Below are 13,455 nucleotides of genomic sequence, written 5' to 3'. Positions count from 1 at the left end.
CAAGGATTTGTTTCGTTATTTTGAGACGGAGTCTCGCTTTGTTGCCCAGGCTGGAGGGCAGTGGCAGGATCTTGGCTCAGTGCAACCTCCCCCTACCGGGTTCAAGCGATTCTCCTGCCTCAGTTTCCCAAGTAGCTGGGATGACAGGTGCCCACCATCACGCTTGGCTAATTTTTGTACTTTTAGTAGAGATGGGATTTCACCATGTTGGTCAGGCTGGTCTCAAACTCCTGACCTCAGGTGATCTGCTGCCCGCCTTGGCCTTCCAAAGTGCTGGGATTACAGGTGTGAGCCACCATGCCCTGGCCACAGGATTTGTTTTTAAAAGTCAAAAAAAGGGCCTAAAAGCCAAGGTGAAAATATCAATAAGAAATGAGAATAAACAACCTAGGTAGTAATTCTTCATATAATTCCCTCAATCTTTAAATACTTCACCAATACAGAAACCTAAACTGATTAATTTTTTTTCCTTACATCTCATCACTTCTAGTGAAGCTTGGGAAGCCTTTTCCTTTTTACGCCACGTAGGCACCTTAAAAGCTGAGATTAATTGTATACTATAAAAACAAACAACACCCCTGATGCCAGACTGAAAATACAGGTTAAGGATCCTTTATCTGAAAGACTTGGGACCAGAAATGTTTCAGATTTTGGAATATTTACATACACATAATGAGGTTATCTTGGGGATGCCACCCAAGTCTAAACACTAAACTCATTTGTTTTTCTTTTATTTTTTGAGACCAAGATTCCAAGTCTCATTCTGTCGCCTATACAGTGGTGTGATCTTGGTTCACTGCAACCTCGGCCTCCTGGGTTCAAGCAATTCTTGTGTCTCAGCCTCTTGAGTGGCTGGGATTACAGGCATGTACCACCATGCCCGGCTAATTTTTGTGTTTTTATTTTATGTTTTTGAGACGGAGTCTCGCTCTATCACCCAGGCTGAAGTGCAGTGGTGTGATCTCGGCTTACTACAACCTCCACCTCCCGGGTTTAAACCATTCTCCTGTCTCAACCTCCCGAGTAGATGGGATTACAGGTGATCGCCACCATACGCTTTTAGTAGAGACAGGGTTTCACCATGTTGGACAGGCTGCTCTCGAACTCCTGACCTCAGGTGATCTGCCCACCTTGGCCTCCTAAAGTGCTGGGATTACGGGCGTAAGCCACTGTGTCTTGGCGAATTTTTGTTTCAATAGAGACGGGGTTTCGTCATGTTGCCCAGGCTGGTCTCCAACTCCTGGGCTCAAGTGATCCACCCACCTCAGCCTCCCAAAGTGCTGAGATTACAGGCATAAGCCACCTCGCCCGGCCTCATTTATGTTTCATATACATCTTATACACATGGCCTGAAGGTAATTTTATACAATATTTTAAACAATTTTGTGCATGATACAAAGTTTTAACTTTGACACCTCATGACACAAGGTGTAAAATTTTCCACTTGTGGCATCATGTTGGCACTCAAAAAGTTTTAGACTTCGGATTTTCAGATGAGGAATGCTCAGCCTGTATAAGCCAATTACCAAGGTGGCATATTTGCACTGTATATTCTTTCAGATTTTCATGAGAAAAAACGGATGGATTCGCCCATTAGTCATCACTCCATAAGACTTAGAAGTAAAGCTGTATTAACACATCAGCATAATAGCTGAAATCTCACATTTGAGGTGTTTACCTTGTTAACTTCATTTGTCTTTCTCTAAATCCTCATTATTTAGAGAAAGAAACTCATTTAAGTAAGATTTTAAGACTTTCCCCATCCCTTATACAACAGTGTGGTAAATCTTGAAAAAAAAGGAAGACAGCTTTTGTTTCATTAAAAATTCTACTTTGAGAACCATTAAAAATTCTAACCAAACTTGCCTTATCAATCTAATTACAAATAATAAGAGTAAATTCAGAAATTATTAAAATAAAATAACTGGAAAGATACAGGAGCCAAACCAGTACTTTTTGTTTATCATTGTATGCCTAACAACAGGCCTGGAAATGTCACTTCCCTGGCAATCTGATGTTATTGCACAATGTCATAGAAGCACAATCCTGCAAAACACGGTTCAGATGAGCTCAACAGCTGGCCTTCCCATATTGAAAGAAATAAATCACCAAATAAATGATTTGCTACTGATAGCACATTCTGTCTCTTTTGAAATTCTTTACCATATATGCAGTGTTAACATATTTAGGTGAAAGAATGGGAAAAAAAAATTAAACATTTACTGTTAGAATTTTTGTAGAGGTACATTTCTAAGCATATCTGTATAGAACTTTAATTTACAAATTGCTTTTATAGGCCCCATCCACCAACATTTCCTTGTTAAAATCTAGTTCCCACTAAAAGACTAGAAAATACCATGCAATAGTTAGGAAAAGGAAACATACAAAATATATATTCTACTAGAACCTTTTATGCTATCCCCCCAAAGAAAACCCCACATACTGTAGTATTTTACACATATGAATGTGAATTTTGCTGTGTGGTCATCAAGTTTTACTATACTGTGGCTCTATCAACAACAACAAAAAAATCACAAAAGACAGGTAAGAATTCTAATAAGAACAGTATGTTTTGACAAAACAAGAAACATGAAAGTAAAGACATGAAGCTAATTAGTTATTCAGATGGAATGAAGATCAAACGCATCATCTTAATAAGAAAAATAAAACTCTTCCATTCAACAACATGCTTACCTTATCTGATTTTCAACTCTTAACCTAACTGGTATAATGAAAAGAATAATGGATAATTGTAAAAACAAACATTATAAATACCTTACCATATACTCCCTTGTCTAAAAGGAGTAAAAACTCATCCACAGCATTACGCATCTCATATTCAGTAAGATCCAACAGTGAAACAACTTTGAAGTCCAGCTGTCTCAGTAAGTTAGTCAATTCGTACACATCCACCAAAGGAGCTTTCAGCTTGGGGTGCTCACGGTAATTCATATTTCCTATCAAAAGAGCAACCTTGTCCTTTGCTTTGAAAAAAAAATAAAGGGGGTGTTTAAAAGAAGATATAAAGATTAAAACAAAACCTATGGAAATGGTATTATAATAAAAAAGTATGCTTTAAGACTGCATTATTTCATTTCAAATAAGATTTCATTATTATTTAATTTCATTTTAGAACTATTTATATAGCAGATCAACATTCTCTGAGGAACACAGATGCTAAAAACATCAAACTGAAATTAAACATGTTCACACTTTTGAGGGCCAGGCAAAGGATATTTATTAGCTGCATATGAAGCATAATAGTAATTAATATTAAAGTTTACTTTTATTAAATTATAACAAAAGGGATATAATATTCAACTAGACTTTTGGAGCAAATTTAAACAAGGAATATTTGAAATTGGGTTCCCATCAAATTACGTTCTGTTTTGCTGAGAATGGAAGAGGCTAAAATCAAGATAAATAACTAAAAAAGGGACAGGAAGAATTCACATTAGAGTGAATGAAGAGAAATACCAAAGAGAGAGAGACCTTCATGAGTACCGTATTCTCGGTTTCTGCAGTAGCCATGTGGATGTACTACTGCCTCTTCTTAGCATCTTTTAAAAATACTCATTTGACTCAAATTCAGGAATATGTGAAGATTTTGTGTATGAGTACCTTAAAAGTTCATTTTTTGAAATTAGTGCACTGAGACTTTGCTCAAAGATAATATATTCTGATAGAAACAGTTTTTTCGTTCGTAAAAGAATGTATATCTATGCCTATAAGTAGCAGCTAGCTTAACCAGGTGTGCAGCCCACCTAAAACAGTGTAGAAGGCTGGCCAGTGCTTATGAGGTCTTCAACACGGTACCTTTCTTTGATAGCCTGGAATGGGGTCAATGGTTAAAAACTCAAGACCCGCTGGTATCAAAGGGAGGAAAAAAATTAAAATAAAAAAAACAACAAACCAAAACCTCAAGACCATCCCGTGACAATAAGAGCCTGTGATGGCTCTTTCTTGAGGGCTGACAGTGGGGCGTGTGCAGCACCTGTCATGGTAGCAGCAGTGATAGAAATGCCAGGGAGCAGAGAGACAAGGTGACAAGAGTACCTGCAGCACCAGTCAACTGGCTGAAGAGCCGCCTGGGCAGAACTGCAGGCCACCCGCCTCTGACACAGGCCAGGACTTGGTAACCAACCCTGTTTATTTGTAAGTTATTATGAATACTACTCTTTTTTTTTTTTTTTTTGAGGCGGAGTCTCGCTCTGTTGCCCAGACTGGAGTGCAGTGGCCGGATCTCAGCTCACTGCAAGCTCCGCCTCCCGGGTTTACGCCATTCTCCTGCCTCAGCCTCCCGAGTAGCTGGGACTACAGGCGCCCGCCGCCTCGCCCGGCTAGTTTTTGTATTTTTAGTAGAGACGGGGTTTCACCGTGTTCGCCAGGATGGTCTCGATCTCCTGACCTCGTGATCCGCCCGTCTCAGCCTCCCAAAGTGCTGGGATTACAGGCTTGAGCCACCGCGCCCGGCTAATACTACTCTTATGAAGTTGAAACAGGCATGAATAATCACATTGCTGACTTGATGGCTACAATATGTAATTTCAGATGTTTCAAATCATTGAGATGATTATTTCACCAAAAATCTGCTGAAATTGCTTTTCTTTCCATAGAACACTTAAACCTAGTGTTAAAACTGGCATCAACTTAAAATAATGTGACTCTCTCAAAGGATAAAAAACTCTACTTTGTGAAAAGCCTCCGTAACTTTACATCATGTCATCTTTATTCTGTATGTACATGTTCAGAGATTTCTAGCAAACTGCCCAATCTTATGAATATATGTAACAGTGAAAAATGATACTTAAGCCACATTATTAATTCAATGAAAAAGCTGAGAACACTCAGCATGGATTTCAATAGGAGGCAGCATAAAACTTAACATCACTTGTATTTTTTTTTTTTTGAGGCGGTGTCTCGCTCTGTCGCCCGGACTGGAGTGCAGTGGCCGGATCTCAGCTCACTGCAAGCTCCGCCTCCCGGGTTCACGCCATTCTCCTGCCTCAGCCTCCCGAGCAGCTGGGACTACAGGCGCCCGCCACCTCGCCCAGCTAGTTTTTTGTATTTTTAGTAGAGACAGGGTTTCACCGTGTTAGCCAGGATGGTCTCGATCTCCTGACCTCGTGATCCACCCGTCTCGGCCTCCCAAAGTGCTGGGATTACAGGCTTGAGCCACCGCGCCCGGCCAACATCACTTGTATTTCCTTTTGTTTTTGAGATGGAGTTTCGCTCCTGTTGCCCAGGCTGGAGTGCAATGGCACGATCTCAGCTCACTGCAACCTTCTGCCTTCCGGGTTCAAGCAATTCTCCTGGCTCAGCCTCCCGAGCAGCTGGGATTATAGGCATGTGCCACCGTGCCTGGCTAATTTTGTATTTTTAGTAGAGATGGGGTTTCTCCACGTTGGTCAGGGTGGTCTCAAACTCCTGACCTCAGGTGATCTGCCCACCTCGGCCTTCCAAAGTGCTGGGATTACAGGTGTGAGCCACCACGCCTGGCCTTGTATTTCCTTTTCAAAATTTATTTTAAAATAAGCTAGTATTCTTACACTAAAGTACCCACTATAGCAAGACTGTTAGCTGGCTAATCCACAGCACATTTTTTGTGAGTCCATCAATGCTATTAGAATCCAGATCCAACCTCAACACAGTGACAGACTTAGATTAATCTTCTTCTAAAGTGAGAGGAAATGCGAGAATGCATTGTCTCTGGTTTACATCATTATAGCCCAAATCATAGGTTTACAGCAAGAGGTTAAAAAGTTACTGGGGTAGTAAAATGCTTGTAAATCATTCCATTTTTCCATGGAATACCATCATTTAATTATATACATCATAGATTTTTATTGGTAGAAAACAACTGTAAGTATATAATAAAAAGAAATCACTGGGTCTTTAGGCAAATACAATTAACTGTCAAACGAAGCATCACGGGATGTTTTTGCTGCTATCAAATCTTTATTCACTGGTTTTGTTATCTCTTTGGGAAAGAAACACTTGGTACAGTTTACAGAATGCACAGGCTCAACAGTGTGAGAACTACAGGTCTTAAAATGTATGTATTGATAATTGTCTATAACACTTCTAAAATTTTTCCCCAATGATAATTTTTAATAGCTAGATTCTAAGATGTCTTAGAGCATTTCCTTGACTTTAATGGTGAAAAAGATGGTGGGTAAGTAAATCTTACCTGTCCAATCTACTTGTAAAACAGTTCCTGGGTGACAGGTGAACTGGGGTGATCGGAAGATGGAGAAGCAGTAGAAAGGGAGAGGAAAAAAGACACGACAGAGAAACGAACAATAAAACTTGAATTTGAGGAGGTAAGACTGAGGAATAAAGAAAACTTCAAGATGGCAAATATAAAGCAATTTATAATGGTCTTCAAGTGATAACATAAATGAAGGAGTTTTTCTGTAGAAAAACATTTACTGTAAGAGCTATCCACAACTTCTTGAACACAAACCATTTATTGGAAAAGTGCAACAAAAATGCCACTGGATTCAGCAAAAGAATAATGAAGCCACTTCAGAAAGACATTTTAACTCATGATTCTAAACAGCTTCCAAAGTTTAATGTAATATATTCTTCAAAAACTGGTGTTATATCGTTAGTCCCATGTCTAATAATTTTAATTATTATGTTACTTATCTAAAATGAGTTAATATTCAGAAGCACCTAGAAAAGGAGCTGGCATATAGTAAATGCTATTAAGTATTTGTTTAAAAATCTCATGTATTAAATCTTTTAGTGACTCTCCATGTCCTACAAAATAAAGTCCCAGTTTGCTCGTGTGGGTGAGGAACAGGCAGCTCAGTATTGCTGGAAGGTAGAGGACTAGGGAAGGAGTGGCTGGGGATTAGACTGGTCATGTAGTTTGGCATTCAAGGCCATTTGCATTCTAGTCCATGCCTATCTTTCCAGCTGTGGTAGCAGGTGGCCCCCAGCAAACCACAGTATCCTTGCCCTTTTGTAGTACAGTCACCCCACCTGTGAATCTGGGCTGTATCGTGACTTTCTTTGAGCAACATGATATGTGACTCTGCCAGTTCAGGGTCTAAGCCTTAAGAAGCTCTGACAGTTTCCACTTTGGAGATCCAGCCACGACATAAAGAAAACAGCTACATGGAGAGACCACTCAGGGAGGGAGAAGGAACCGAGGGAAAGGAGAGGGAAAGGAAGAGAAAGAAGTTGGGGGGCGGGAAGAGGAGGGGAAGACAGAGAGAGACAGACAAGGAGAGGGAGAGACAGAGTGAGAGGAAGAGAAAGAGAGAGAGAGAGGGAGGGAGATTTTTCAGTCTTCACAGTCTTTCAGCAACCCCCATTAAGGTGCCAGGTATGTAAGCGAAGCCATCTTGAATGTTGCAGTCCCAGCCTCATCTGACTGCAACTGCATGAGAGACCCCAAGAAAGACCAGCAGAACCACCTGCTAAACCCAGTCCAACCCAGAGAACCATGAGAGATAATAAAACTGATGCAGTTCTTAATCTAGTAAATTTTGCAATGTTATTCAGCAATAAATAACTACATTACCAGTATAGCCTCCAGTCACTCCTTCCCTGGTTTCCTACCTTCCAACAATACTGAACTACTTGTTCCTCACCCACACCATCTACTTCATGCCTCCATCCTCACCATGTCTTCACCCTTTTTTCCCTCTCCTTCATTTCTGAATGAACTCTCATCCCATATATTTTCATTTTATCCCCTTGAGAGCTCCCAATTCATCCTTGAAAATTCTCACCTTGGCTTTGTCTCTTAGGATAAAGCCTTCTCTAACTCTCCTAAACTAATCTGATCACCATCTTCTATGAACAATTTCTAGATTCTTTACATATTTCTACTAGGCATGTATCATGTACTATATTATTCATTTAATGTCTGTCTCCTATTAGTATCCCAAAGCCTTGAATTCACAAACCAAGGCTTGTTCTCTTGTTTCATTAAGCAGCGGTTCCCAACCTTTCTGGCACCAGGGACCAGTTCTGTGGAAGATAATTGTTCCATGGACAGTGTCAGGGGAGGGGTGGTTTTGAGATGAAATTGTTCCATCTCAGATCATCAGGCATTAGATTCTCCTAAGGAGTGCGCAATAGAGTTCACACTCCTATGAGAATCAAATGCCGCTGCTGATCTGACAGGAGGCAGAGCTCAGACGGTAATGCTTGCTCACTTGCCTCCTGCTGTGTGTCTCAGTTCCCAACAGGCCACGGACCGGTTCTGGTCCACAGCCTGGGGGTGGGGGACGCCTGTCATAAAGCACAGATGAAACATTAGATAAATGTTTGGTGAACTTCCATGATAGAGGTTGACTTGATATTCCATTCATCTTATTTTTATTTTTATTTTTTTGAGACGGAGTCTGGCTCTGTTGCCCAGGCTGGAGTGCAGTGGCTGGTTCTCAGCTCACTGCAAGCTCCGCCTCCCGGGTTTACGCCATTCTCCTGCCTCAGCCTCCCAAGTAGCTGGGACTACAGGCACCCGCCACCTCGCCCGGCTAGTTTTTTGTATTTTTTAGTAGAGATGGGGTTTTCACCGTGTTAGCCAGGATGGTCTTGATCTCCTGACCTCGTGATCCGCCCGCCTCGGCCTCCCAAAGTGCTGGGATTACAGGCTTGAGCCACCGCGCCCAGCCCATCTTATTCTTTCAATTGGGACACGTTTGAGAAAGAATACCTGGCATAATGGAGCTAACAGAGGCTATGGAATGAGAGACAGCTGGGTTTCAATCCTGTCTCAATCACTAAATTGTATAATCCTGAGCAAGTTTTACTAAACACAGTTTTAAATTTTCATCTACTAAAAATGAGGAAAAATACCTACATCTCAGGGTTAAATTATACATTTCACTAGGTGAAAACACTTAGTTAGGATTACTATTAAATGCATATTTTTGATTAAACGATCTTCAACAACTAACCCAGTTACATTTGGATCTTGTCATTTTGTGTACCTAAGACATACGTATGCTCCTCACTATGGAATATGATGGCTATGCCTTTGTTCAGAACACTATTTTAATAGGTATTTCTTAATCCGCGAGGTCTGTCTGGAGATCTAAAGAAAAGACCATGGAGCTGGAATACATGAAAACTTACCACTATGAATGAAACATAGCAGGTTTTTTTTTTTTTTTTTTGAGACAGTCTCACTCTGTCACCCAGGCTGGAGTGCAGTGGTATGATCTCCACTCACTGCAACCTCCGCCTCCCAAGTTCAAGCGATTCTCCTGCCTCAGCTTCCCAAGTAGCTGGAACTACGGGCATGTGCCACCACATCCGGCTAATTGTTTTTTTCTATTTTTAGTAAAGTCGGGGTTTCACCATGTTGGTCAGGCTGGTCTGGAGCTCCTGACCTCAGGTGGTCCCCCTGCCTTGGTCTCCCAAAATGCTGGGATTACAGGCGTGAGCCACTGCGACTGGCCCTCATAGCAGGTTTTCTTAAGGTGGTAATTCACAGTCCCTTATCCTTATCAACATCAAACACCTTCACCTTCACTGCCTCCTGATTCCATGATCATGGCTTGGACTTTGCGTCAACCTAAGCTGCTCCACCTCTGAAATCTAAAATAATCTATTTCCTCTCTGTAATCAAAACAACTTCCTATTCTTTTAACAGTTTTGCCATCTACTACTTATTCTACTTCTCTTCTAAGTTGGTGAACTTTAAAAATCTCCTGACTCCTTCATTTTCTTCCAGTTTAGTAACTTTTTGAAGGCTTTTTTTTTTTTTTGAGACAGCGTCTCACTCTGTCACCCAGGCTGGAGTGCAGTGGCGTGATTTCAGCTCATTGCAACCTCTGCCTCCTGGGTTCAAGTGATTCTCATGACTCAGCCTCCCGAGTAGCTGGGATTACAGGTATGTACCACCACGCCCAGATCACCTTCTCTATTTTAAAGCTGAGTTCTGCTACTGAAAAATCACACAACTGATCTGAACCATTATAAATTCTTAATTTTTAAAAGTCTTAGTTGGACTCTCAATATACATTCACTTGTAGATCAGACTTATCAGACCTTGCTTCCATATTCTTTAGCCTCTAAGCCTCTGCCACAGCGTAAGATCTATATTCAGCCTTACTTTACTCTTTTTCCCTCAATCTTTTTTTTTTTTTTTGAGACAGAGTTTCACTCTTGTTGCCCAGGCTGGAGTGCAATTGTGTGATCTTAGCTTACCACAACCTCTGCCTCCTAGATTCAAGAGATTCTCCTGCTTCAGCCTCCCACATAGCTGGGATTATAGGCATGCGCCACCACGCCCAGCATCTGTATTTTTAATGGAGACAGGGTTTCTCCATGTTGGTTAGGCTGATCTCGATCTCCTGACCCTCAGGTGATCCTGCTGCCTTGGCCTCCCAAAGTGCCGGACTACAGGCGTGAGCCACCATGCCCGGCCTTTTCCTCAATCTTTTAAGCATATGACTATGCCTAATTACCTAGAAACAAAAAACTAACTAAAAATGTCCTCAACTTCCCAATAAATCTATCTGTTCACCAATCTCTCCTTCTTTTTAATCTCAAAAGAGGTTTCAACATTCTGATTAAAGCCAATTTCTCTTGTTTTCACCTGGGCCCAAATCCCTATCATCTCTTCTAGGAACTTGCTCTATAAATTGTCCTCTCTTTGATGGATCACTCTAATTTACATAGTCTCAACAGATACTTCCTTTCCAAATGTAAATATCCTCACATTTTCCCCTCCTACCAAAACACTCTGAATATATGCCCTATCTAGTTAATTTCAAATCACCCTTTCTTTCCAACAAATTAATATGTACTGTCTTCATTTGTACACTTCTGAATCTTTTTCCACTATTTTCTACATTGTATCCATGTTTAAATTCCCAGCATAACTCAGTAACTGACACATATTAGGCACTTTCAACATTCCACTCAAAGCCACCAATCACATCTTCAGTAGCTGAATCTAATGGACAAATTTTAGACATATTTTATCTGGCTTCTGCCAGAATCAAGATGTTACCTATTTTTATCATCTTTAAATGTTAATCTGCTAAACTTTTCTCCCTTACATTTTCTTGTCCCAGGCATTCTTTAAATGCAACTGTTCATTTACATTTTATCCTACATTATTTTCTCTTCCCATTGGAGAAGACAGAGGGGCAAACGCTAAAGCTACTGCAGCCCTTGTGATTTCTATCCCTTACCAAGAGACAGCACTAACCACTTCCTCCCCTATGCTAACTATGCAGCATGTACATGTTTCTTTTTGTACGCACGTCTGTTTGCATGTTGTCAGAAACACACAAATCACTCCACAGAAGGTGACTTGACCCTAGACACCGAATTTGTAATCATTTTTAAGCCTCCTCTTCTAAACCTTCTTTTACAGATACAAAACATAAAACATGTGGCCCCAATGTTATTCAAGTATTTCTTTAAAAAAGCAAATTAAAATGTCTTAAATTCCTTCTGGAGTTATACACAATAATTATACTTTGATCATGCATTTTAAAGCTCTACTCACCCAAAGGCTGGTCAGTTGTTTGTTCTTTATTATCTATATAAAGATAAAAAAGTAAAACATATAAGATGCTGTTGTCCATGGTATATTTCCAGAGTTAAAGATACAGGAAAAGTATAAAACATCAGCAGCATCATTTACAGAATATAGTTTCTAATCTTCAGATTTTTAATAAAAACACTCTTGAATGGAAAAAACTGATGGTGGTGTTCACAATAAGAAGTAGCAGTAGTTACCATTTCCTGATGCCACAGCTGGCACCGTTCTACATGCTTTATATATAATAGATCTAATGAAACCTCACTCTACCCTATCTATATTAAACCCATTATATAGATAACGAAATTAAGGCAGAGAGAGATTAAAGTCACTCGTCCAAAGTGATTAAGCTAGTAAGTAGCAAATCTGGATACTAACTGATGGAGTCTCCTTCTGGATTCTATGCTTTCACTCTCTACTATACGTAAACTAAATCCCTCCCTGTGCCTGGAGCACCATGTAGGGAAACATGTAGTTGATCAATTGTGTGTCCACTACTGTCGAGAGATAACTTTGTACTATTGGTAAAATAAATGCCACTGAAGCCTATTAAAAGTTTTCCCTGTACAACATTCTTCTTTTAAACCTAAATTTTTGGTACTCCCTGAATTGTGGGAAATAAGAAAAAACCCAAAGGGTCAGGAAAATTTTAGAATCTTAGCCGTGGCTATTTACAAAAGTTTTTCTGAAATAGTTTTTTTTTTTTTTTTTTGAGACGGAGTCTGGCTCTGTCGCCCAGGCTGGAGTGCAGTGGCCAGATCTCAGCTCACTGCAAGCTCCGCCTCCCGGGTTTACGCCATTCTCCTGCCTCAGTCTCCCGAGTAGCTGGGACTACAGGCGCCCGCCACCACACCCGGCTAATTTTTTGTATTTTTTTTTTTAGTAGAGATGGGGTTTCACCGTGTTAGCCAGGATGGTCTTGATCTCCTGACCTCGTGATCCGCCCGTCTCGGCCTCCCAAAGTGCTGGGATTATAGGCTTGAGCCACCGCGCCCAGCCTAAAATAGTTTTTCATAACGATCATTAAAGAAAAGCAAGAACTAACAGACTAATTTAGGAAAGGGGATTCTATTCAGACCAAGAGAAACAATTACTAGGATGGTTTTTGACAGTTCAAGACCTACTTGAAGCAGGTCTCACTGAGGCTTTGTGTGAATTTGAGGTTACTACAGCAAGGAGAATGATGCACACATAATGGGGACTTTCTGCTGTGTCTAATTTGCTTATATACAGTCAGCACAGCCCAATGGCATTCACAATAATAGATGTTTGCTAATGCAATATGAATATGACACTAAGCAAACTAGTAATGATGCTAAAATAGTAAGAAATAAGTAGAGAAGTAATAGGGCTTTCTACAAATATTAAATGACATAACCACCTTCTTAATCTACTCCTGAAAGGTTTTATTTTCAGATCTATTCACAGGTTCCATCATTGTCTTTCAGAAAGCCTACACTGTGTTGATATCCTGTGTCTTCATGTAGTTCTCACTGTTGATATGCCTTTTATCTCAGTTGAAGGCTTGTTAGAAATCTGTTCTAATTAAAATTAGCCTACAGAGTTCTGCATACTCTTGACAACTGTCACTCATTAAGAAATGGTCACTGACCAACCCACCTGTACGGTGCCAATGATCCCCATAAACACACTTCTTACTCCAGATATAGGCACCCACCCAACTAGTTCAAATACACTGTATGACTGAGGAACCGAAAAAAAGGTCCCAGGGGTCTGATCAGTTCAGAAATGTTACCCCTGTCACTCTGTCAAACACTGCTTCCTGCTTTCAGATTAAAGATCATGTACTTCCCCCATTAACTTCCTTGTTATGATACAAGGAGTAACACACAATGATAAAAAATACATTGAGGTTTTATGTTACCTCAAACACTTTTTTCTACCCTTACAGTTTTATAACCTAAAATATT

At 40.3% G+C, this 13,455-nt stretch overlaps 1 protein-coding gene across 4 annotated transcripts in view; it reads right to left on the bottom strand.

Annotated features, from left to right (window-relative positions):
* Positions 1-13,455, bottom strand: part of MALT1 (MALT1 paracaspase) — an 88,236-nt gene that overhangs the window by 30,952 nt on the left and 43,829 nt on the right. For 2 of the 4 annotated variants that reach the window (XM_033238728.1, XM_033238730.1), the window contains 2 exons: positions 11,489-11,521; positions 2,781-2,984 (listed from right to left, as the gene is read on the bottom strand). In XM_033238728.1, the coding sequence (XP_033094619.1) occupies positions 2,781-2,984; positions 11,489-11,521 (237 nt within the window). The remainder of the gene's footprint in view (positions 1-2,780; positions 2,985-11,488; positions 11,522-13,455) is intronic. The other 2 variants (XM_033238733.1, XM_033238735.1) reach the window with 1 other exon arrangement.

The sequence above is a fragment of the Trachypithecus francoisi genome, unplaced genomic scaffold (genome assembly GCF_009764315.1).
Source record: "Trachypithecus francoisi isolate TF-2019V2 unplaced genomic scaffold, Tfra_2.0 Contig01474, whole genome shotgun sequence".
NCBI classification, from domain to species: domain Eukaryota; kingdom Metazoa; phylum Chordata; class Mammalia; order Primates; family Cercopithecidae; genus Trachypithecus; species Trachypithecus francoisi.
This window is presented reverse-complemented; position numbering and strand designations above follow the sequence as displayed.